The sequence below is a fragment of the Eleutherodactylus coqui genome, chromosome 8 (genome assembly GCF_035609145.1).
Source record: "Eleutherodactylus coqui strain aEleCoq1 chromosome 8, aEleCoq1.hap1, whole genome shotgun sequence".
Classification (NCBI taxonomy): Eukaryota; Metazoa; Chordata; class Amphibia; order Anura; family Eleutherodactylidae; genus Eleutherodactylus; species Eleutherodactylus coqui.
The window spans coordinates 151,113,481-151,140,003 of NC_089844.1; the positions used below are offsets into that span (position 1 = coordinate 151,113,481).

General features: G+C 42.7%; 1 protein-coding gene across 1 annotated transcript in view; it reads right to left on the minus strand.

The window, feature by feature from the left end:
* Positions 1-228: 228 nt before the first annotated feature.
* Positions 229-26,523, minus strand: part of RGS11 (regulator of G protein signaling 11) — a 124,013-nt gene continuing 97,718 nt past the window's right edge. The window contains exons 16-19 of the mRNA XM_066576694.1: positions 25,015-25,097; positions 20,028-20,151; positions 11,818-11,972; positions 229-3,964 (exon numbers count right to left, since the gene is read on the minus strand). Coding sequence (XP_066432791.1) covers positions 3,841-3,964; positions 11,818-11,972; positions 20,028-20,151; positions 25,015-25,097 — 486 coding nt within the window. The 3' untranslated portion in view covers positions 229-3,840. The remainder of the gene's footprint in view (positions 3,965-11,817; positions 11,973-20,027; positions 20,152-25,014; positions 25,098-26,523) is intronic.

The following is a 26,523-nucleotide window of genomic DNA, read 5'->3' on the forward strand; positions in this document are numbered from 1 at the left end:
AGGGGGCCATCAACTGGGATCCCAGCAGATCCAAAATGGAAGGGATTACAGTATTATTCCCCAGTGCTCCCCAACCCTTTAGCTGTCAGAACTTGGAAAATCTGGAACCAAGTACTCCCCCTTTAAATTCCAACATAGTATGGAATATACCCTGTTCAACAAAGGCAATACAATGAACTAGTAGGTAAAATGTAGAGCTGTGCCCCACCTCCCCATTTCTTCCCCCCCTTCCCCATTCATCTATTCAGTTTTGCACATTACCACTAGAAAATCTTCAGTGTATGTTTGCCTCCTCTAACCATGTGTGAAGTGTTAGAGGGTCACTGTGCTATGCTTAAAGCAGAGTCTGAAGAGGCAGATCACCCCACAGATGGTCACTTTGCTCCATACTCTGCTCCCTTAGTCTTACTTGGAGTGTTACTTTGATTTAAAGGGGTTTTCCAAGACTGAACTATTGATGACGTATACTCAAGATTAGTGTTGAGCGCAATTTTGAAAAGTTTGGTTCTCCCGCTTCTATGAACTTTGGCAAAACGTTTGGTTAAGTCTGAATTAGTTTGAACTGAACTGGAATTTCAGCAATACTCCTAAAAATAATGTACAACACTTTGGGGAATTAGAAACACAGATCCATGCAGAACATACAAACTCTATACACATGTTGTCCTTGGTTAGACTTGAACCTAGGACCCCAGCATTACAAGGCAACACTGCTAAAAATTGAGCCACCATGTTTCCTCCACCATGGGGACAGACAATGGTCTTCTTATTTTCCTTCTTCATAGGAAAAAGAAGCATGGTGGCTCAGTAGTTAGCAGTGTTCCCTTGCAGTGGTCCTAGGTTCAAATCTGATCAAGGACAACATCTGCATGGAGTTTGTATGTTTTCCCTGTGTTTGTGGGGGTTTCTTCTTCAAAATTATCACCTTTATATAGTGCATACATTTATTAAGAAAAAATATAAACACAGGGAGAACATACAAACTCTCTACAGATGTTGTCCTTGACCAGATTTGAACCTAGGACCCCGACACTGTATGACAACAGCACCAGCAACAGAGTAGGAAGTTTGGCCACAACAAACCGAAAGAGGTTCAGGTCCTCCCCAAACGTTTTGCAAAGTTTGAGCAGAAACAGGATAGTTGATCAGTGGAGAACTGCTGGCACAGCTAATCGCCAGGTCTCACAGAGCCAATGTTTACTGGAAATACACAGCTCTATACACACTGCCGTGGCCCAGGATTAGAGATGAGCGAGTATACTCGCTAAGGCACATTGCTCGAGCGAGTAGTGCCTTAGCCGAGTATCTCCCCGCTCGTCTCTAAAGATTTGGGGGCCGGCGGGGAGCGGTGGGGGAGAGCGGGGAGGAACGGAGGGGAGATCTCTCTCTCCCCCGCTCCCCCCTGCTCACCGCCGCAACTCACCTGTCACCGGCGCTGGCAGCCGAATCTTTACAGACGAGCGGGAGGATACTCGGCTAAGGCACTACTCGCTCGAGTAGTTAGCCTTAGCGAGTATACTTGCTCATCTCTACCCAGGATACAATTGCAAGTACAGTTCCTATTGAAGTGAAAGAGGACTGTGCTGCAATACCACCCTGAGATGCTGCAGTGCGTACAGAGCTGTATCTTTCTGGTAACAAATCAATTTTGTATAGGAGCCCACTGATCGGCGGGGGTCTCGGGTGGCAGACCCCCAACTGATCAACTATCCTGTGGATTCTTCAGCAGTAATTCAGTCCTGTAAAACTCCTTTAAAGAAAATCTCCCTTTCTGTATAACAGGAAATACCATTGTGAACTGTCACACAAGGCCTGCGGCTGTACACTAACTACACTATGTACACAGATACACTCAGGAGAGCAGTATAATCAGTGCAGAGAAAGACTATTACAGCAATGATTGTGCTAAACTCTAAATGTGCAATCCATCGATATAGAAATATGTCTAAGTACTGGAGCTATATAGTGCCCAGGTGCTAGACAATAAAGCAGCGCCCCCTATGAACTAAAAATGTGCGAGAGAATTGCTGCTAAAGGCTGGAGACCCTGCTCTTCCCACCATTAGTCTGAGACCTTCTACTAGCCTCCATCCTCCTTCAGTGGCCAGACCTGCCTCTCAAAGGATTGGCACGTTCTTCCACCATAAATCCTCTGCGGAGGACCCTACTACTCCTATGCCTTATCTCTCAGTCTATGACCCACAGTAATTCCATTCCACTCCTCACAAGATGACAATACTGCTGTCACATGCAGCTGTGTCAGTAATATTATCACATGAGTGGATGGGTGACTGCCCCCTTAAGGTGATGTTCATACGAGTGACTTTTTTCACCTGTCCACAGATGGGGTTCTACTGCTGATAACAAGAATGCGGGTCCCATATCCCCCTCTCCTCCTTATTGCACCCCTCGCGAGGAGCTAGAATGGAGCCACATGCTACTCCATTCCAGTCTAAGGGACTGCTGAATACGGCCTATGCTTTTACTTGGCTATTTCTAGCAGTCCGATTGAGATGGAAGGTTTATGCTCGTCCACCAATTCATTCAAGCTCCTTCTTCTTTTGTCATCAAAAAATACCAGCCAAGTGGGTATTTTGGGGGGTGTAGTTAGGGGCATGGCTTATGATGGTATGTTTTTATTTCCGTTACTCCAGTGGCCCCAGTACTAATAGTGCCCTCTCTCAGTGGCCCCAATAGTAATAGTGCCCTCTCTCAGTACCCTAATAGGGGAAGGGGAACTTGGTATTTGTATAGCACCAACTTATTCCACAATGCTTTCAGGTAATTTTGTTTATTACCCCCCTGGTACTCATTTTACTGACCTCGGAAGGATGGTCAACCTTGAGCCGGCTACCTGAACATGCAGGGATTGAACCCACAAGCTTCAGGTCGTGAGTGAGAGCTTAGGACTGCATTCTGCTGCCTTAACACTCTGCGCCACAGTAATAGTGGCCCCAGTAATATTAGCACCCCTTGTAGTGGCCCCAGTAATTACAGCGCCCTCTCTTGGTGCTCTCCCCTCTGGCCGGACAGCAACTATCATCAAGCACTGTATCTCACTGTGAAGCTCTAGTCAGAATAATGCAGCACTCACAGAAGATCCCGACTCTTCCCCTCCTTGCTGCATGTAGTACGTGCAAGAATGCCGAGGAGGAGTGAGGATCTTCTGTGAGCTGCCGAGGCGTCCTGTCCCAGGTGGAGCTTTACGGTGAGTTATAGCACTTGATCACAGGGCTGCCATCCGGGCCAGTGGTGCTCACACCAGGTAATTATATTTTACTGCCCATTAATATGGCAAGTTAAAAAATACCTGTATCAACCTTTAGAGTAAATTACCGGCCAAGCCGGCGCTTTACCAGCCAGGTGGTAATCCTACTGTAGATGTACAGTAAGAAGGAGAGGGGGACACAGGGCCCCCAATAATCAAACTTATCCTGCCGATAGGTAATAAAATTAAATTATGGGAATACCCCTTTAAATACTGTCAACTCCTACTTGTCTCCATTTCCCTTCTCACATCACAACGGTGCTCAGTCACAGGCAGCCCTGTCCTTATTAACAACATGATGTACGCGGACAGGTCACTGCCTGCTACAAGAGCAGTCCACTCTTCTCCTGCTGCTGACTCAGGGCTAGAATGACCAAGAATGCTTACATTCCACTTCATTATAAGTTGGGTTTAGAAGGAATCAGAATGTGGCATTCAGACATGTAACAGTAATTATAATGCTATAATACACCAACATCCACTAAGTGCAGAGTGATTAACTATTTACAGGCCGCACATCGTCCCCCGTATAAAGGCACCTGATCTACAAGAACGCCAAAGCAGCATCTCCCATCAAAACACGGTGGAAGACTCAAAACTTTCTGTGTCCGCTTCCACCTGTGATCTCCGGGAATCCAGTTGAGCAGTGAGGTCTTTATCTACAATGTATATTTGGCATTCCAGAGGGATTTCATTCCTGTAAAAGTAAAAAAAAAAAAAGTCATTACAAATTATGTAAAAAATTTAAAAAAATTAAAATGTAAAATTTTCTCAAAAAAAAGCAACTTTTACATTTTTCTTTTTTTATATAAAAGTTAAATTTAAAAAAAAAGTCAAAGTAAATTTTTTGGCTGTGATTTTATAGCTCAAGTTTCAATTTAAATTAAAATATTTTTAAAATAAGATGTCATTTTTAGGGTCTTTAATAGTATTCATTTGACATGTAAATTGGTATTATTTTAAAATCTTCACATTATATGTCAACTTTTTTAAATTAAATGTTAAAGTTTTTTTTTCATTTTATTGAATTAGTCATTGTAGTTGGTTATTTCTTTACTTTTCACTTTTTAACTAAAATTTTTTTTTACCTATTTTAAAATACTTTTCGACTAAACCTTTGAGCTTGAAGGGAACAAGTCACCTCTTTTCCATTCCTTAATTCATCCCCAGTGTGATGTCCGTCAACAAACCAGCTTTCCTAACAGGTATCCCGAATTGTTAACAAGACTAGCATACCGTAAGAAGCAAACTTGATTAAACCCCTGCCCCTACATCATACATGTGCTATCCCGGAATCATCCAAGTCAATGGGAAAGCCCACGCACAGGAGTCTGAAAACAGTCAGATTTTCGTGCACGGAGCGGACTTCCACGGTGGGCACCACAGGGACCAGGAAGCAGGTAAATCTAAAAAATACATCACCCAGCTCCTTGTCACCTCCCCTAACAGCACCATAAGTTAGTTTATGGTGCTTTAGGCAGGTGACAGGTTCTCTTTAAAATATGGCGTGGGACTATAAAGTTCTGTTGGCATTTGGTACAGCACTTCCACATATGTGGAGACATACCTTTTTGGCCTTCATACCTTTTTCACTTCCAAGGAAATTAAAGGGGTTGTCTCGCGGCAGCAAGTGGGGTTATACACTTCTGTATGGCCATATTAATGCACTTTGTAATGTACATCGTGTATTAAATATGAGCCATACAGAAGTTATTCACTTACCTGCTCCGTTGCTGGCGTCCCCGTCGCCATGGATCCGTCTAATTCTGATGTCTTCTGGCGTTTTTAGACGCGCTTGCGCTGTGCGGTCTTCTTCCTGGTGAATGGGGCCGCTCGTGCCGGAGAGCTGGTCATCGTAGCTCCGCCCCGTCACGTGTGCCGATTCCAGCCAACAAGGAGGCTGGAATCGGCAATGGACCGCAGAGAGCCCACGGTGCACCATGGGAGAAGACCCGCGGTGCATCGTGGGTGAAGATCCCGGCGGCCATCTTGGTGAAGGAAGAAGAAGGAAGACGTCGCAGAGCGGGGATTCGGGTAAGTAATAAATGTTTTTTTTTTAACACATCCTTTAGGGTTGTCCTGCGCCGAACGGGGGGCCTATGGAAAAAAAAAAAAACGTTTCGGCGCGAGACAACCCCTTTAAGTTTAAACTGATATGCTAATTAGCCATCAAGCGCTCTGAAGTGCTCTGCCGAGTCTCACTTAGTGCCTTCCCCTTCCTCCTAAGCGAGACATCACTATAATCATCATACATTTCTGACGTAATCATCCTTGACACTGAAGTCTTGCTCGTTCCTATCCTGGTGCATGTGTGGTATGGTTCCTGCGGCCGCTCTACAGTGCCTCCAAGTGTCCTGAGAATGGCCAAAGCACAAGCCGTCCCCAGCAGGGAGTGTATTGTGCTTGTACCGGGATAACAAGACTTCATTGACAAGGTTGATGGTGTCACAAATTTATGCTGCTTGTGGCACTATCACTAAGGGGGGAGTAGGATGCGCTGGTGGGTCTAGGCAGAGAGCATCAGAGCGCTTGTTGGGGGTATACCTTAGTTCGATGACGCAGGACATAAGACAACTATTGTGGTGCAACTCAATCTCTCAGGTACCAGGCAAATATAATGGTTTCTGCTCCTACGGCCCACAGGGATCCGGTACAGGTTAAAGTGCAGTGTACTTAGACATGGTCTCGTTCAGCAGTTGTCAGTCTCACAATTGCACAGGCTTTCAACCGAGAGGAGAAAGGAACCTTTGTGCAATACGACGAGTCACACCAGTGCGAGACACCTTTTGTCCACCATTGGGAATCTCCAGGGCCAGTTCTCACCCATCGGCAAGTAGCACACCCCATGGCTAGTGCCTTTTGGCATAGCTCTCATTCCTGTGAAGTTACCCATTTCCACCTACACCCACCTCTCATGTGGTCACTGTACTAGGGCAGAGACTTTCTCACACCAACACCCACTCTGGACCATGCCAGTATACAGGGGCCCCAGGATGGGGGTATTGGTCTTCTACTTTAGGGTGTGGAGTGGGGGGAGCTATAAGGTACCTTCAGTATGAAGCGTTGGAGTTAAGAAATGCAGTTACCGGATGGAAATGTAACCGGTTTGGGGTGCACTAGCCCACATGATTCTCAGGTCTTGCGCAATATCACTTGACCAAATCTTGCTGTTCAAACACCAACTTTACTGAATAGTAAAGAGGAACGTGTAGCCGTCAAGTGGCGGTGGTTCGCGTTCTTCCTTTTGAGAGGAGTTGCAATTGTTTCTACTTTCTCTCCCTAAGCAGTATTATGGAGTTAACTCCTTGGGTGTTTATAGAAAGAAAGATTCAACTCCTAACACCAGAACCGGTTACCATTGCACACTTTCTACAGTCTCCTCCTCCTTAAATAGCCACAGTATGGCTTTGACTCCACCTTCTATCATGTGACTTCTCTTTCAAGCAGGAAGCGGCACTGTCAACACTTAAAGAGGCACAGTAATAAAACTTACAAAAAAAGTAAACAATTTTGCAATAAGCATAAATATTTCTAGAGGTTACGTCACCCCCATGACACCAGCATACCTTCAAAAACATTATACAATGTCACACTTCAACCCCCCTAACAACTACACGTTGGTGGATTGCAATTCTTTCACGCTCCTACAAACTTGCCGGAATTGGGACCTTTCTCTGAGTAATTGCCAATAATGGGACCTCTCTAAAAGCACTTGCTTATATTGTGCCTGCCCACAGAGGACTTGCTGGTATTGTGCCTGCCCGAAGAGGACATGCTTACATTGTGCCTGCCCACAGAGTACTTGTTGGTATTGTACCCGCCCACAGAGCACATGCTGGTAATGTGCCCGCCCACAGAGCACTTGCTGGTATTGCACCTGCCCACAGAGTACTTGCTTGTATTGTGCCCACCCACAGACCACTTGCTGGTATGGTGCCCGCCCACAAAGCACTTGCTTACATTGTGCCCGTCCACAGAGCACTTGCTGGTATTGTACCCACCCACAGAGCACTTGCTAGTATTGTGCCTGCCCACAGAGCACTTGCTCATATTGTGCCTGCCCACAGAGCACTTGCTGGTATTGCGCTCGCCCACAGAGCACTTGCTTGTATTGTGCCTCCCTACAGAGCACTTGCTGGTATTACGACCACCCACAGACCACTTTGTGGTATTGCGCCCGCCCACAGAGCACTTGCTGGTATTGCGCCTGCCCACAGAGCACTTGCTGGTATTCTGACCGCCCACAGAGCACTTGCTTGGATTGTGCCTGCCCACAGAGCACTTGCTTGTATTGTGCCCGCCCACAGAGCACTTACTGGTATTGTGCCCACCCACAGGGCACTTGCTGGTATTGCGCCTGCCTACAGAGCATATTTTGCATATCGGAATAAACTTAATTTTCTCGGGAGTGAGAAGGGAATGAAGGGCAACAAAGGTAAGTCTCCATGTGTGTAAGCGCTGCACCAAACAACAATGGCAGTTTGGGGTCATCATTTTGATCAGAGACTCCCTTTAAATTAAACATTTTGGTTAACGCGTTTCACATGTTGTTTGGAGCTTTTTCTTGTGTCTAAACAGATAATGTAGATTCAAAGTGAAGTTTGTTTCCATGTGAAACCTCGTGGATAATAGACCTTATGTAATTTTTAAGAAGGATCACAGATGGTTTTTAAATAATCTAACGCTGGCCTGAAGCTTTTTTATTTGAAATGTTCAGCTGGCGGAAAGCATTTTATTATAAAGAGATTGGAAGGCGGCACAACGCAGTGGGGGCCCCTCGAGCAGCAAATGTTAGATTAACGTGGAGAAATATTAAAAGGTCCCTGATATTAACAAAAGCAGAATAAGGCGTCTTTTTACTTGACTTAAGGAAAGTATTACTTTGAAATGGGTTCTAGAGGCGGCACATTCACAAAGGCAGATTCATACAGAAAGGAAAAAAATCCCTAGGAAAATAGGTCAGTACATAGTGGAGTGTGCAACTTGGTGAACAAATGGAGCTAGATTTATTACATTTTTATAACAAAACCATAAAAGAAAAACATAAAAAAAGGAAAAAATAATAAACGCGATATATGTGGGCAAATATTCCAACCTCACTGGAATTGGATCACTTTGGATATATGTCAGAGCAATGCTAGGATGAAGGCAGAAAGCTATGTGCATTTTTATCATAGCTGCTCATGATCACTATTTTACCAAAACTTCCTTCACGGGATACAAAGTTTCAGTTGCTGCTCTATTCTTGTATCTGAATACCCGGGCCAAGCTGAAGGCCCTTACTGTAGCTGGGCACCTAAAACACATGGGTTGTCAGCACCCTCATATCCAGCCATGTTCCCTACTAGAGATGAGCGAGCATACTCGCTAAGGGGAATCACTTGATCGAGGATTGTCCTTAGAGAGTACCTGCCAACTCGGAAGAAAAGGTTCGGCTGCCGCCGGCGGGCGGGGAGAGGCTGGGGAGAGCGGGGAGGAACGGAGGGGAGATCTCTCTCTCCCCCCCCGCTCCCCCCTGCTCACCGCCGCAACTCACCTCTCACCCGCACCGGCAGCCGAACCTTTTCTTCTGAGCGGGGAGGTACTCGCTAAGGACAATGCTCAATCGAGTAATTGTCCTTAGCAAGTATGCTCGCTCATCTCTATTCCCTACTCATGATAGATGAAGAATTTACGGGGGTTGTCCAACCACTTAAAGATTTTCAAATACAGCTCAGAATACCAATTAATAATCCCCCACCACTTCTGTTCTGATGCTTTCCAAGGTTTCCCCTGATATCCATACTTCCTGGTTCCTGTTGACACAGACATGTGATTGCTACAGCCAATCACTAGTTGTTCAGGTACTTGTTGACATGGACATGAGACTGCTGCAGCCAACCAGTAGCAGTGGGAGGTCAGTGATTGGCTGCAGCAGTCACATGTCAATAAGGACCAGGAAGTACAGACACCAGCAGGGTCAGTTTTAGTTCTTTTGTTATTTTAAAGCATTCGAAGAAGTTTTATAATAATTTAAGTGGTTGGACATCCCCTTTAAAGAGGTTGTGCCAAGATGATAATCCATGCTCATCACAGAGTCAGAGCTGTTTTGTAACAGCGGCTCCTGTTCTAGCGGACTTTGACACATCCTTAGATTACAACGACGGTCATTCATCTGAATCACCGGCATGGAAACTGCATTTTCCCGGAAGCTGCCACTGCTGGGAAATTGCCTGGTTGGCCTCGTCGTTCCCGGGCAAAATGAGCAATTTGCTGGGCATGCCAGAAGTGGGACATTAGGTGCTCAGCTGAATGAGGTTGTCTTATATAGGACAACCCCTTTAAGTGACTGTAATACTGCTCTGATTTAATAAACTGATTTTTTTTAAAATTACTTTTATGTCGTAACTGGACCTGAACCAGCTTTTTGGGACTACCATGTACAGATCGGGGGACTGGTGACCTATTTCTATCTGGGCTTGCACTCAACAATAGCAAGATCAGGACAATGTATAACACGATGGTCTAATAAGTCGCAACATCTGTGGTAGTTTTTCTCGAGGGCAGTCATAGTCTCCACTCTAGTCCTCAGATTTACACAAAATGGCCGCCTCCAACACACAAAAGTCCACTTCAAACTTAAATGTTGCATCAACATAATGCACTTTTTTGTAAGTTGTTCTCACAAAGTTAACTCTTTGCGAAGTCTATATAACATACATAAAACTTGATACTGCCAGTGGCTTCCCTTTAACCCCTTCAAGACCAAGCCTGTTTATGCCTTAATGATCAGGCCAAATTTTGGAAATCTGGCATACGTCACTTTACCAGAGAATAACTCTGTAAAGGTTTTACACATCCCAGTGACCCTGACATTGTTTTTACAGCACATATTGTACAATATTTAGGTGGGAAATGTAGTACGATATGATTTGCGTATATTTATTAAAAACACTAAATTGAGAAAAATATTTTTAATTTGTTGTTTAGTTCAACTTCCTTATGACAAATATGTACATACATACTGTACTAATTTCAGATATATTTCCACTTTTTAACTTTATTTTGGAAGCACACTTGAAAAAATTTAGGAGACTTACTAATTTAACATTAATTTTCATTGATGTTGTTTATCATTCTAATGTATATACGTGGCACTGATGATTCATTTATGTAATAAACTACCGTATATACTCGAGTATAAGCGGACCAGAGTATAAGCCGAGACAATAAGTTCCACCACAAAAAACTGGGAAACTTATTGACTCGAGTATAAGCCGAGCTATACTCGAGTATGTACTAGGTAAAAAAAAAAACCTCCATACTTACCTCCCAGCCGGCGTCTGTGTCTGTGCAACAAGCTGCTTGAATTCTTCCCGCTGTCATCCCTGCCGTCCTCTCTGCTCAGCTCTGTCAGTGCTGTGATTGGATTGAGCACCAGCCAATCACAGCTGGCGCTCGATCCAATCACAGCGCTTACTTACACAGCACTGACAGCAGGGGATTTGAAAGGCGAGCAGGGAGATGACAGCGGGAAGAATTCTAAAGCAGCTTGATTGGCTGTGAATGATTGAGCACCGGCTGTGATTGGCTGACACTCGATCCAATCACAGCTCTTACTTACACAGCGTTGACAGCGGGGGATGACAGAGCTGAGCAAAGAGGACGGCGGGGGAAGACAACCTGCCGCACCGCCGCCGGAGACACAGATGCCGGCTGGGAGGTAAGTATGGAGGGTTTTTTTTTAAGCCTTCCCTGATTCGAGTGTAAGCCGAGGGGGGCTTTTTCAGCACAAAAAAAAATGTGCTGAAAAACTAGGCTTATACTCGAGTATATACTGTAATTTATATGATACATTTTTATAAGGATTTGTTCACACGTAGCGGAATCGCTGTGGATTTTCTGATTATCACAGATTTTGACGTTTATTTGCAACAGACTTCACCCTTACATGTGAAAGGGTGAAATCATCTGTGCCAAATTGATTCACACTAAAATCCACAGTGCAAAATATGCTGCATGTGAACTTACCATTATAAATGTAATTGATTTCTAGACACATTTTTAAAAATTATCCCTAAACTATACAATCACCTATACCAACTAAACAGTGTAGGTGATTGTAATAGAAGGGGTTAATTTGGGGTTAATGTGTTGAAGGGGTATGGTGTATGGTGTTTTCCTTATCTGTCCTCCAATCTCACACTGACAAGAGAACAAAGGAAAGACAGGGAGAGAAGCTGATACAACACTGATATGCAGGGAAAGTTTGTAGTATACAAACTTTCCTGACCAGTGCTTTGTTTGCCTGTCGGTGATGATGTCATCAGGACCTGTGATGTCGGCACCCGAACAGGCTGTTTTGGGTGTTCTACCCAGTGTGAGAGTCTGCGATCGCCAGTGGAGTGCCCAACATAAATGTACATCACTGCTGCACAGAGCCTAGGCAGCAGCTACGTAAATTTATTGTTGGTGGTCGGGAAGGGGTTAAGTGATTATATTAGGCAGGAAATGATCACGACTTATTAAAGCAGAGTCGGTAAAGAAAAACATAGTGACTGGAGACTAAACCTCTCAGAGCCATTCGTGTTGGGAGATGGGAAGGTGGGAGGAGCTTCCAGATGAGAGGAGGCGGCACAGAGCAGGGAACAGGGTTGTCTCTCTTCAGGACAAGCAGGCAAGAGGTTTCCGGGTAATTTAGCCAAGGGACTGCTTAACGGGGAGAGCTGTGTAACGAGACAAATGACAATGAGAAATGGAATAAGGTGCAGCTGATTATCAATATCCAATATACTGACAAGAAACAAACAATAAATGCCAAATGACCCGAAAATGAATGTCCACCCTTGAACGCTGTTGTTTTTAAACCTGAATAGATCCAGAATTCTGTGCTGTTTCATTTTGTTAATATATCTCTATAGCGGTCATAGCTCCATTTTCTGATACAGGGCTGGAAAAACACCCGGTATGGACAGAGGGGTCATTTACAAAATTCCATCTACCTGCAGCCACCACTAGATGGAGCTCACTGCAAACAAATAATACATAGAACTCAATAATGACACAGTATACAGTAAGCGCTTGTGCTCCCTTTAGCAGTAGCTGCTGACAACAAGCACATTATAAATTTAAATGCTTACTGTCATTTCAGCAAACTTTGCTCACAACAATAGTACAGACAACTATTAGAAACTTTGTAATGTATCATATTTGAGAAAAATGCCTTTCTCTACCTAACAGGCTCCTCTCTTTCTCCTTCCTTCCTCCTAAATTGTTCACTTTCTATGAAAACCTGCTAAATTGCATCCTGGTAGATGAAAGAGCTCACTGACAGATTAGATTTCATGCTACCCGCAGACATCTATGGAGAGGGGAGAAGGGAGCAGGAGCCAAGTTAGAGAGAAAAATAGGAAGACTCAAACAGGTGTTGCTGCAGCTAATAATAGTAAGTGTTTTACTGTCTCACAGTTACTGTAATAACATCTACACTGCTCAGTACTACTGCATGAGGTCCTCCATGCTGCTGTTGCTTCTGTAGGTGGGTGATAGTGATAAGGAAGCAGACACTTCTCTATGTATTTAGTGAATGGAGACATCATAGCAGCAGTCTACACCCACCAGCTCAGAGATAGAGAAGAAGAAATCCTGCTCTCCTATGTGTGCAGTGTATGGAGACATCATATCAGCAGTCTACACTCACCAGCTCAGGTATGGAGGCGATGATATATGCAGTGTATGGAAATATTATAACAGCAGTTTACACCCACCAGCTCAGAAAGGAGAAATGGAAAATAAATCCTGCTCTCCCATATCTGCAGCATATGGAGACATCAAAGCAGCTAATTTACACCCACCAGCTCAGTGAGAGAAGAACAGATCCTTCTCTCCTATGTGTGCTGTATATGGAGACATCATAGCAGCGGTCTACACCCAGTAGCTCATAGATGGAGAAGAGATCCTGGTCTCCTATGTGTACAGTGTATGGAGACATCATAGCAGCAGTCTACACACACCAGCTCAGGTATAGAGAAGAGATCCTGGTCTCCTATGTGTGTAGTATATGGAGACATCATAGCAGCAGTCTACACCCACCAGCTCAGGGATAGTGAACAGATCCTGGTCTCATATGTGTGCAGTGTATGGAGACATCATAGCAGCAGTCTACACCCACCACTTTAGGGAAGACTGAGAATTATAGAATAACCCTGCAGAGAAGAAAACTGCTAAAAAATCAGAAATGAAACAGTGCAGAATGTTGGATCTGTATAAATAACAGTGTGCATGATATGGACATTCACTTGATGAAAGGACCACTGCCAATCGCTACCCCAGTCACTATAGGCCTCTTACTGTTTCGGATATGTTAAAGGGGTTGTACCAGAATTGAAAGTTATTCCCTATCCAAAGGACAAATGATAACTTGCTGATCAGTGGGAGTTTCACCGCTGACACCCCACCGATCCTCAGAATAGGGGCTTGTGGAACCCTATTCGTCTGCCCCCGCAGTGATGTCACAGTGGATGGAGCACTGGCTGAGCATGCATGGTCGATGCTCCATTTATTCCAATGTGGCTGATGGAAATATCCAAGTGGGTGCCGCTATGCTATCTCTGCAGTCCCATTGAAAGTGAACGGAGCAGCAGCATGTATGTGCAACCAGTGCTCCATTTAGTCTCCTCCTCACGGCAGGGGGTGTACAGTGCGGAGAAGAGGGGGGCACAGGACCCTCATCTATACTCCTCGGGATCGGTAAGGGTCTCAGCGGTGAGACCCCTACTGATAAGCAAGTCATCCCCCATCTTTTGGACAGGGAATAACTTCTAATTTTGGTACAACCCTTTTAACATATCATATGTAAATATGGGAATGCTATCTTTGTTTGGGAATGGCTAATTTTGCTTTTCTGCCAAAATAAATTGCTCTTTGGGGAATTAACCAGAAACAGAATGAAATCTTACATCCTGAGAGGCCTGGGAATAGTCTCATTTGTAGAATGATGAGTTTCCTGCCAGCGATCCAATGAGAAAATAATCTCTTTTTATAAATATGTAAACAAGTAAATCACGCGGGCCTTTCCTGTGCATCCGTCACTGCAGATTGGAAAAAATGATAACCTCATTCCTCACTGCTCCAGTAGGTGGCACCAGAGATTCATGTTATATTACACTGAGCAACATACCATATGTGCATATATGAGATCACATCTAGAAGTGTCATCCTACATACTGTCTGTGAGAGAAGGAAGACTGCAGGAACTCACAGGGTGCACAAGGCCTGATAAACGGCTTTTATGGGAAAGACCCCTCCCGACCGACCGGGCAAGAAAGAATCGGATACTGTCACAACTCCTTTAAGTAAAGCTTAACAGGCTTGTCTCATCACAGAAAACTCATTTAATATAAGCGGCCATTGACTCCAAGACCCTTAGCCTATGATTTGCTAATAAACCTAATCCACTAACCCATTAGGATAACCTGCTTAATTAAATGATCGGCTACTTTCTACTTTGCTTTAAATTTCTCCACAGTTTCAAGACCTCTGCTGGCAGTTAAAAGAAAAAGACCTTACACCATCCAGAGCCTAAAACTCTTCCAGGTTCTTACAATGCATCATTGAATATTTCCATTCACTCACTGCAAGCAGTGATCTTGAAATGGCGAGGAATTAAAACATCAGATTTTAAATTTTAGTTCTTTAATTTGGGGGATAAACTATCACCATGGCAGATTAAGTCCCTATAATTCTATATAGGGCTCACTGAAAAGAAGTAAAACTTAAACTTTATTTGATTATAAATAGTAAAATCTAAAACATGGCGTACACACACAAATGCCTTAACCCTTTGCAACCCAATTTTGGATTCTGGGTTTCCTAGGGGGCTTTCTCTTTCTGCCATTATACAATGGCGCCATCTGCTGGTTAGAGACAGTACTGCGGTATGGGACATGCTGGAGAGGCCCCCGACAGAGTGGACAGTAATATACAGTAAGAATACCCTGCCGGACATCTTCCGACATTGGAGCTGTACAGCCTTCAATCAGAATGTCTTCAGAGGTCTTGCAGTGGATTGGAAAGGGTTAAACTAGTCATATATTGTGACTCAAGTGGGCATTGGCGTTAGTTCCAATATATGACTCAGTGAATTGCACTGTAGTTATATTAATGGTCCAGAGGGATCTATGTTATGTTCCAATATCTCTTCTAGCTCATTATATTAATTCACTTATCCCCGTAACAATCTCAGCCCTATTCCAGAATATTCTAGAACAAAGATAATATCAGGATTCTATCAGGAGCATCAGTGTCACTATTGAACCACATGTGTTCAGTATTGTGCTGCCCTCTGATGTTATTATCTCATACAATAAACCTGATATTCCTCTTATGTTATTTTCCTTTAAAATGGACCAATTTCCGTCCCCTCATATATTCAGAGACTTAGATCCCTCATCTCAATACTTAGGTAATGCCCCTTTAACACTACACATCTAATACATAGAAGGAGATTACTTATTGTTTAATTATTCCTTATTCTTTCATTCATTTGCAGGATGGATACTTAACATAGATGTAATATTTGTGTAGTTTAGCACAATATTCACTGGGTCATGAACTAAGGTGCATTATCATTCACCTAATATGTACCACATAGAATAATATAGGTTTCATTTCAATTCTACAGTGCTTATGTCAGAGTGAGAGACCTGAACACAATCTTACTTTTTCAGATCAACTAGATACTGGTCAACACCTGCTTACCTTGACCCGCAAGTAAAGTGTGATGTCTTATATACAATGCTCACACCTCCGCTCTAAATTTCATGCTAACATGCAATCAGCACAAAAACAATATATGTATGAAACATCAGTATCTTAGACAGATGCATGGTCTGTTCTCCAGATCCAACTATAGGGTTACAGAACATAGGTCACAGTTATTGATACCGAAGTCACGCTATCTAAGGTCATCCATTTAACTGCACTAAATGTATTAAATTCATCTCAGTTAGCTATTACTATGTAACTGAATAAGCCGCCAATCAATGTGTTTCCTCAGCCCCTGATCTATCCTGGTTGATTGATCAGGAAGGATCTATCTTCTCATTAAGCTAACTGCCAGCAGCCAGACTGGCCGCAATACATCTATACACAAATGAATTGCTACTGCTATAATACTGCCCCGTATGTACACGAATCTAACTACTATAATACTGTCTACTATGTAAAAGAATATAACTACTATAATACTGCTCCTATATACAAGAATATAACTACTATAATACTGCCTCCTATGCACAAGAATATAACTACTATAATACTACCTCCTATGCACAAGAATATAACTACTATAATACTGCTCCTATGTACAAGAATATAACTACTATAATACTATGTACAAGAATATAACTACTATAATACTGCCCCTATGTACAAGAATATAACTACTATAATACTGCCCCCCATGTACAAGAATATAACTACTATAATACTGCCCCCTATGTACAAGAATATAACTACTATAATACTGCCTCCTATGTACAAGAATATAACTACTATAATACTGCCTCCTATGTACAAGAATATAACTACTATAATACTGCCCCCTATGTACAAGAATATAACTACTATAATACTGCCCCCTATGTACAAGAATATAACTACTATAATACTGCCTCCTATGCACAAGAATATAACTACTATAATACTACCTCCTATGCACAAGAATATAACTACTATAATACTGCTCCTATGTACAAGAATATAACTACTATAATACTATGTACAAGAATATAACTACTATAATACTGCCCCTATGTACAAGAATATCTCTACTATAATACTGCCTCCTATGTACAAGAATATAACTACTATAATACTGCCCCCCTATGTACAAGAATATAACTACTATAATACAGCCCCCTATGTACAAGAATATAACTACTATAATACTGCCCCCGTGTACAAGAATATAACTACTATAATACTGCCCACAATGTACAAGAATATAACTACTATAATACTGCCCACAATGTACAAGAATATAACCACTATAATACTGCCCCCTATGTACAAGAATATAACTACTATAATACTGTCCACAATGTACAAGAATATAACTACTGTAATACTGCCCCCTATGTACAAGAATATAACTACTATAATACTGCCTACTATGTACAATAATATAACTACTATAATACTGCCCCCTATGTACAAGAATATAACTACTATAATACTACCTCCTATGTAGAAAAATATAACTACCGTACTATAATACTGCCTCCTATGTACAAGAATCTAACTACTATAATACCGCTCCTACGTACAAGAATATAACTACTATAATACTACTCCTATGTACAAGAATATAACTACTATAATACTACCCCCTATGTACAAGAATAGAACTACTATAATACTGCCCCCTATGTACAAGAATATAACTACTATAATATTGCCCCTATGTACAAGAATATTACTACTATAATACTGCCCCCCTATGTACAAGAATATAACTACTATAATACTGTCCGCTAGTAGACGAATCTAACTACTATAATACTGCTCCTATGTACAAGAATATAACTACTATAATACTGCCCACCTATGTACAAGAATATAACTACTATAATACTGCCTCCTATGTACAAGAATATAACTACTATAATACTGCTCCTATGTACAAGAATATAACTACTATAATACTGCCCCCCTATGTACAAGAATATAACTACTATAATACTGTCCACTAGTAGAAGAATATAACTACTATAATACTGCCCTATGTACAAGAATATAACTACTATAATACTGCCTCCTATGTACAAGAATATAACTACTATAATACTGTCCACAATGTACAAGAATATAACTGCTGTAATACTGCCCCCTATGTACAAGAATATAACTACTATAATACTGGCCCCTATGTACAAGAATATAACTACTATAATACTGCCCCCTATGTACAAGAATATAACTACTATAATACTACCTCCTATGTAGAAAAATATAACTACCGTACTATAATACTGCCTCCTATGTACAAGAATCTAACTACTATAATACCGCTCCTACGTACAAGAATATAACTACTATAATACTGCTCCTATGTACAAGAATATAACTACTATAATACTACCCCCTATGTACAAGAATAGAACTACTATAATACTGCCCCCTATGTACAAGAATATAACTACTATAATACTGCTCCTATATACAAGAATATAACTACTATAATACTGCCCACCTATGTACAAGAATATAACTACTATAATACTGCCTCCTATGTGCAAGAATATAACTACTATAATACTGCTCCTATGTACAAGAATATAACTACTATAATACTGCCTCCCTATGTACAAGAATATAACTACTATAATACTGTCCACTAGTAGAAGAATATAACTACTATAATACTGCCCCCTATGTACAAGAATATAACTACTATAATATTGCCCCTATGTACAAGAATATAACTACTATAATACTGCCCCCCTATGTACAAGAATATAACTACTATAATACTGTCCGCTAGTAGACGAATCTAACTACTATAATACTGCCCCCTATATACAAGAATATAACTACTATAATACTGTCCACTAGTAGAAGAATATAACTACTATAATACTGCCTCCTATGTACAAGAATATAACTACTATAATACTGCTCCTATGTACAAGAATATAATTACTATAATACTGCCCCCTATGTACAAGAATATAACTACTATAATACTGCCCCCTATGTACAAGAATATAACTACTATAATACTGCTCCTATGTACAAGAATATAACTACTATAATACTGCCCTCTATGTACAAGAATATAACTACTATAATGCTGCTCCCTATGTACAAGAATATAACTACTATAATACAGCTCCCTATGTACAAGAATATAACTACTATAATACTGCCCCCGTGTACAAGAATATAGCTACTATAGTACTGCCCCCTATGTACAAGAATATAACTACTATAATACTGCCCCCTATGTACAAGAATATAACTACTATAATACTGTCCACAATGTACAAGAATATAACTACTATAATACTGCCTCCTATGTACAAGAATATAACTACTATAATACTGCCTACTATGTACAATAATATAACTACTATAATACTGCCCCCTATGTACAAGAATATAACTACTATAATCTGCTATCCAACCATCTACATTATTATTTGTACTATAGTACTGCCCCCTATTGTAGGTGTAACTACTTTCTGTGACTATTGTAGTGACAAGCTTTTGGACCTCAGTGAAGTTGTTGTTTACGCTCTGTTCAGCACCGCAGTGCGGATGGTAATAACAGACAGGAATGTAAACAGTTGTGTTATATGCATATACTGTACATCTAGATGGCCCTTCATATAGATAGCAGGAAATTTCTGCTCCCCCACAGGGTGGTACATTCCATTCTATACTTTTCTAAAATTGTCTACAAAATAGTGTACTTAGTTGTTTCACTTCATTGACTACATTCACTGTAGTCCACGTGTCTGAGATTGAGAAGAAACTACCGTATATTTAAAGGGGACAGCCCTGTTACCTCCACATCCTATTACAGTTCATGTGAACAGGGGCCGTCCAAAACAATGAATAGCTTTAAATCAGTCCAATAGCCAAAAAGAGCATTTGCCGTAGGCCAGTTGTATTAGCAGATTGTTAAGTGAGTGCGTCCCTATACATGACGGAAAAGTGGAACAGCCCTTTAAGTGGGCTCCTTTAAGAAAACACATGTTAGGTACATTCATTGGCACCTGTGACACGGCAGCTGGAGAACCAGACTTGCTCTCTCCATCGGACTTTGGCTCTTGGTCTGGTGGAAACAAGAACGCCGGACTCGGACTGGAATGACGCTGTCGTCTCATGAACGGAAATACGCTGCAAAAGTAAGGAGCGGAAGTAAGACAAGACATCTCTGGGGTCAACTGACAAAAGACAGACACGTCCGATGGAGATTGCAATGCATCCTTAATGGGGCTGTACAGTCTTGTTTATGCACAGTTATTTTAAGTGGAAAGTTCTGCAATTTTGTTTCCCATTTTCAGCTTCTCTGCTTGCTGTCAGTGAATGAAAACATTATGAACTTTATATTGAAAAAATACTATGCTGGTGTGATGTGCATAGTGACAAGACGTCAGATGATTGCAGCGGCCACTAACTGACCACAGCAATAGCCTTAGTGATGTCACTTCTGCAGGCAAGCAATTTGTCCGTGTGGCCACCAAATGTGTTGTCACTGCAAGCGCTACAGCAGCATGCAGAAAGGGTTAAAGCGGTGGGGGACCAGAGAAGATTGGTAAAGCCAAATATAACGCAAATCTTGTTAAGCAAGTTGTTCCAAGATGTTTAACCCATTTGAGGATGTGGGGCTTTGGGCAATTCCGCTCTCAACACCCCTGGCAAACAGCTAATTTTGTCAGAGAAAGCCATGGCCAGCTTGACATTTACCCTGCAGCGGCTACTGCGTGGAAATGTAGAATTATAGGTCAACCATTCATATGAATGGCCATTCTGCAATAACAAGGTCCACCATAGATGGGCGCCACACATACTAAGTGGCTCTCCATTCTGTCAAAGATGGTGTACCAAACTTGGGACCCTGCTCTATCACATTCATATGCACTAATAGGATATATGAACTGGGGACGTGCTCCTGGCACAATCTCTGTAAAGACTATGCAAACCTTTGTACATGAAAACTCAATACACACATAACTTACCTGCTAAAAACAATTATGTATTTATCTGTTGTTTTGTTTTTTTTGCATTGATGCGCTTGTCTGTCTTTAGCATTGAGTTTACCTTCTCATGCATTTAGAAAGGCTCATGCTTGGTTTACAGGCTCTCCTACATTTCAGTTTCTGGCTGAGGCATTCCCAGAACCGATTAGCTGGTCTTTTGCACACAAGCTCAGCTCCCCCCTCTCTCTCCTCTTTCAGAGGCTGTGTAGCATACATAACCACGCCCACTAATACCACACAGCTATCTCTCATTCTATGGCCGGCTGCAATCGACTGGGTTGGATTCCGGATGTGGGACTCCGCAGTGGAATCCGACCCTGTGCCTAGCCGGTGACCCCACATACCAGTCAGTTGTCTTTTTTCTTGCGTACTGCAAATGGTCGTCAGACAATCGCAGTACAGATTTTCCCTTGCCGTCGCTAGGCGATGACACGGGTTCGGCGACCTTTCTGTAATGTTAATTGCAGAAGGGTCGAGAACAGGATGGCTTCCATTGACTTCAATGAAAGCTGTCATTGTGGAGCCGCACAAAAATACAGCATGCTGCAATTTTTCCTCCGCGAGTAAAAAAAAATCACAATTGATTTCTGCTCATGTGCAGAAAAAAAGCGCTTTTCCATAGCATGCTATGGACGGTATTCACTGTGTAATCCGGGGCGTACACCTGCCCCGGGTTCCACAATGTAAATATGCCGTGTGCAGGCGGCCTCTTTCTGAGCAGTTGCTGGTAATTCCCCCTCATTGCTCATAAGAGTAGAACATTCACCCAGAATGAATTGCAGCCCTCTGTAATAGTAGTTTTCTCTGCTCTCTGTCCCCCTGATCTCCTCCACCATCCCCTAGCAATACCATACAGCACTCTGTAGTAGCTCAATGGAAAGGCAGTGAATGTACATTCACAACTCTGACAGATAGAATCTGCTAAGAGTTCAGTCCTCCAGTCCGCAGTGCCTTGGAAAACAATATAAGTACAGAGATCAATCAGATTTTTTTTTAATGAAAACCAATTACAAAAAGCCTTTATTTCCAAAAACAACATTGATTTAAAAAAAGAGTGTACATAGCCTTAAAAAGAGATGACTTTTAAACCCTTTTGATTTTCATAAAGTTCCAATTTACAGCAAGCAGAGATCTTGGAAACTGTGAATAATTGAAACATAAAGTCTATTATAAGGGAGGGACCCCCATTGTTATGATTGGCAGGGGTGTCAGAAGTGAGACCCCACTGATCAGTAAGTTATCTGCTATGCTGTGGATATCCTGTGGATAGTGAATAAAGGCCCATTTACACGCAACGAGCTATGTTCACATTAGCTATGTAAACACTGTGTGTGTGTATGTATGCATAGAATCTCTAGGCAGGAGGTTTTTAATTAGTGCGAAGGAAAGCCATTGTCTACTGCAGCATGAGTCATTGTCTTTAGCTGGGCAAACAATCACCCCTCCCCCTAAGTCTTTTGAAAGACTGAATGAATGCCATTTAAGCCTAACGACAAGCGAACGAACTAACAACTATTTTTATGCAGGCTGAAACTCAGCAATAAACGACAAGAGAACGAATAGTGCACAATGGCTTTGTCTTCACATGTAACGATTATCGCTCACTTTCGCTCGTTAGAACGAATTTTGAGCAATAATTGTTGTGTGTAAATGGGCCTTTACTTGCAATTCTGGTACAACCCCTTTAAGCTTTATTTGCATAAGATCGGGAAACTTCTTTGAGGATAAGGTCTTACACGGCCTCTGTTCCATGCCTACCTCATGTCTGAAATGTGGCAACAAGTGTGAACTCAGTGCGACTCACAAATGTCCTATGTGGTTACTGAGTGTTCATTGCTAAATGCCCCTTTAATGGCTGTGAGGTTTGCCAGGAACAATGATCAGACATATCTCAGACAGAAGCGTGGTAACCGTGGAACATGAACAGGGTGGGACCCTACTATAATCGTTAGCCATGGAACATGCACAGCATGGGACCCCTTGATAATCGGTAGCCGTGGAACATGCACAGAGTGGACCCCATAATAATTGGTAGACGTAGAACATGCACAGAGTCAACCCCATAATAATCGGTAGCCGTGGAACCCTATAATAATTGGTAGCAGTGGAACATACACAAAGTGGGAACCTACAATAATCGGTAGCTGTGGAACCCTATAATAATTGGTAGCCGTGGAACATGCACAGAGTGTACCCCATAATAATCAGTAGCCATGGAACCCCATAATAATCAGTAGCCATGGAACATGCACAGGGTGGGACCATATAATAATCAGTAGCCATGGAACATGCACAGCATGGGAACCTACAATAATCGGTAGCCGTGGAACCCTATAATAATTGTTAGCAGTGGAACATACACAAAGTGGGAACCTACAATAATCGATAGCCGTGGAACCCTATAATAATTGGTAGCAGTGGAACATACACAAAGTGGGAACCTACAATAATCGGTAGCCGTGGAACCCTATAATAATTGGTAGCAGTGGAACATACACAAAGTGGGAACCTACAATAATTGGTAGCCGTGGAACCCTATAATAATTGGTAGCCATGGAACATGCACAGAGTGGACCCCATAATAATCAGTAGCCGTGAAACATGCACAGAGTGGACCCCATTATAATCGGTAGCCGTGGAACATGCACAGAGTGTACCCCATAATAATCGGTAGCCGTGGAATCCTATAATAATCGGTAGCCGTGGAACATACACAAAGTGGGAACCTACAATAATCGGTAGCCGTGGAACATACACAAAGTGGGAACCTACAATAATCAGTAGCCGTGGAACCCTATAATAATTGGTAGCCATGAAACATGCACAGAGTGGGACCCTATAATAATCAGTAGCCATGGAACATGCACAGGGTGGGACCCTATAATAATCAGTAGCCATGGAACATGCACAGCATGGGAACCTACAATAATCGGTAGTCGTGGAGCATACACAAAGTGGGAACCTACAATAATCGGTAGCCATGGAACCCTATAATAATCAGTAGCCATGGAACATGCAAAGGGTGGGACCCTATAATAATCAGTAGCCATGGAACATGCACAGCTTGGGAACCTACAATAATCGGTAGCCATGGAACATACACAAAGTGGGACCATATAATAATTATCGTTAACCGTTGAATATGCACAACGTAGGACCCTAATCAGTAACCATGGGACATGCCCGGACTGGGACCCTAATTGGTAACCATGGAACATGTGTAGTGGCCCAGAGTTAGCAGGGCCCCTCTATAAATGTTAGATGTTTGTCCTGTACAATGGTATGGTCAGTGTCTTCTATGTTGTATGCATTCGATGTGTATTGCACCTCTACAGCACGGAATAGGTTAACGTCTAGGTTATGTCTGAGAAATGTATTTTGTTGTATGTCACGTGACTGTGTTTTATATATGTGGTTGTAAAGAAGTCTGAGGGAGCTTTTCCAGTCAGCTTGTGAGTGAGCCACAAAGACACTGTCTGGTCTATGTGGTAGAGTATGGAAGAGGCCGAGGGATGGTCTGAAGCCTGTACTGGGCCTACACTATTACCGGCGTTTCCAACCGTTCCCGGTTTGCTCAGAAAGTTACCCCTGTTTTTGGGCTACTTTATTTCCATCTCAGGGTTCACCGCAGAGGAAAGAACGGTGGCATCACGAGTGACAAAGAACTGTAAGGTAACCACTAGTTACCCTTTCCCTGTAACCTCCCCCAGCAGTAACTTGGACAGGTCCCGAGCTACTCTCAGAGGATCTTTATCTACCCCGCCATCTCCTCGGCTTGGACGCTGCACATGCACAGCGCGGGACCCTATAATAATCGGTAGCCGTGGAGCATGCACAGAGTGGGACCCTATAATAATCGGTAGCCGTGGAGCATGCACAGAGTGGGACCCTATAATAATCGGTAGCCGTGGAGCATGCACAGAGTGGGACCCTATAATAATCTACAAGACAACCCTATAATCCTCATGCACTGAGCACAATATGGCGACATGCTACAAACCCTTTCTTTGTCTCAGGAGGGATGAAGGCTTGGCCAAGAAGACTCTTGTACATTTCCGACTTCAAGTATCGAGGATATGAATCCTGAAAGGAAGGAAAATCAATCACATCGCCTTCTGTTTTTCCCACCGTAGGGGGCACTAAGTACAGCATGGCTGGTGTATATACCTGCATCACTGTAACAGTATGTAGCAGGTGAGATTACTCCATGAGGGACTAACCTGCAATCACAAATGCACCAGCTATGTTGTGCCTATATAGGGTACTGTTCATCATGAGCCTCCTGATGCGTGAATAGAATGCAACGCTGCAGAAGCGACTGACATTTTAACAAGGGGAAGCAGTAAGCAAGAATATTCCCACTGGTACTAAAAGTTGGCTGTAAAGTTGCACTATTACAGCATCTTTACAACCACTGCTTCGCCATATAGATATAGTAATGGCGCAGTTTTACTACCAGCGTGAATATCTTTTTTTAAAGATTTTTAGAGGTGACATGATAGACAATGAAATCCGCCACTAAGGCGCTGCCACTTTCCACAATGGCATACAACTCTGCATTGTTCTGTTAAAGTTTGCCTTTTTTCCTACTGCTCTGCCTGTGAAAATGTCAGTCTGTACTGCAGTGTTGCATTCTATTCATGCACCAGGAAGCACAGAATGAGCAGCACCATAGATAGACAAACAGAACGGGCAAATTTGTACTTGTAGCTTAGACCTTCCTGCAGCAATCTCCCTTGATTACTCCCCCAAAAATATTCACACGGGTACCAGAAGTTGGCTGTAAAATTGCACCATTCCATGTCCTTGCAAGCATTGCAAAAGGTCCAACCTGGCTAAAGTTTTTGGATGTTCCTCGGGGCTCTTTCACACGAGCGTATATCGGCTGCCGTTTTCAAAGCTGGACTATATATGCTATGATCTGAGGAGTAAAAACTTGTTAACAGGAGCACAAATCTAGCATTTGTGCGCCCGTACAGATGGCATGGGCCCAGCACTTATATGCCGAGGCTGCAAAGCCGCCATACTGTTGCCCTTTCCCTCCTCGGCTCCTCTTCTTTCTCCTCCCCTATGGCTGTTTGCAATGGTAGGGGCTTGAACAGGGGCGAAGCTAAGCTCCCGCCCCTTGTCCGCAGCCAGCAATGGGAGCGTAGCTCTGCCCCCTTCTTGCCCCCTCCCATTGCAAACAGCCGGAGAGGGAGGTGAGAAGGGGGAGGGAGTTTAGCAGTCACGCTGCTAAACTCCCTACCGCCTCCCTTCTCCGGCCGCTGTCATTGGCTTGCATAGGGGTCAATGCAGTGGCCGACATATTCTGCGCCAAAAGATAGTGCCAGGACTATCTTTTGGGCCTGACATAAAAGCGCCCAGCGCCATATTGGCCGGCCGAACACTTTTATGACGCGGGAATATGGCCATGTGATCTGATCCATTGGAATCCAATGCATCAGATTGTGGCGTATATTGGCCAACCGTGAAAACGGCGGCCGATATGCGCTCGTGTGAAAGAGCC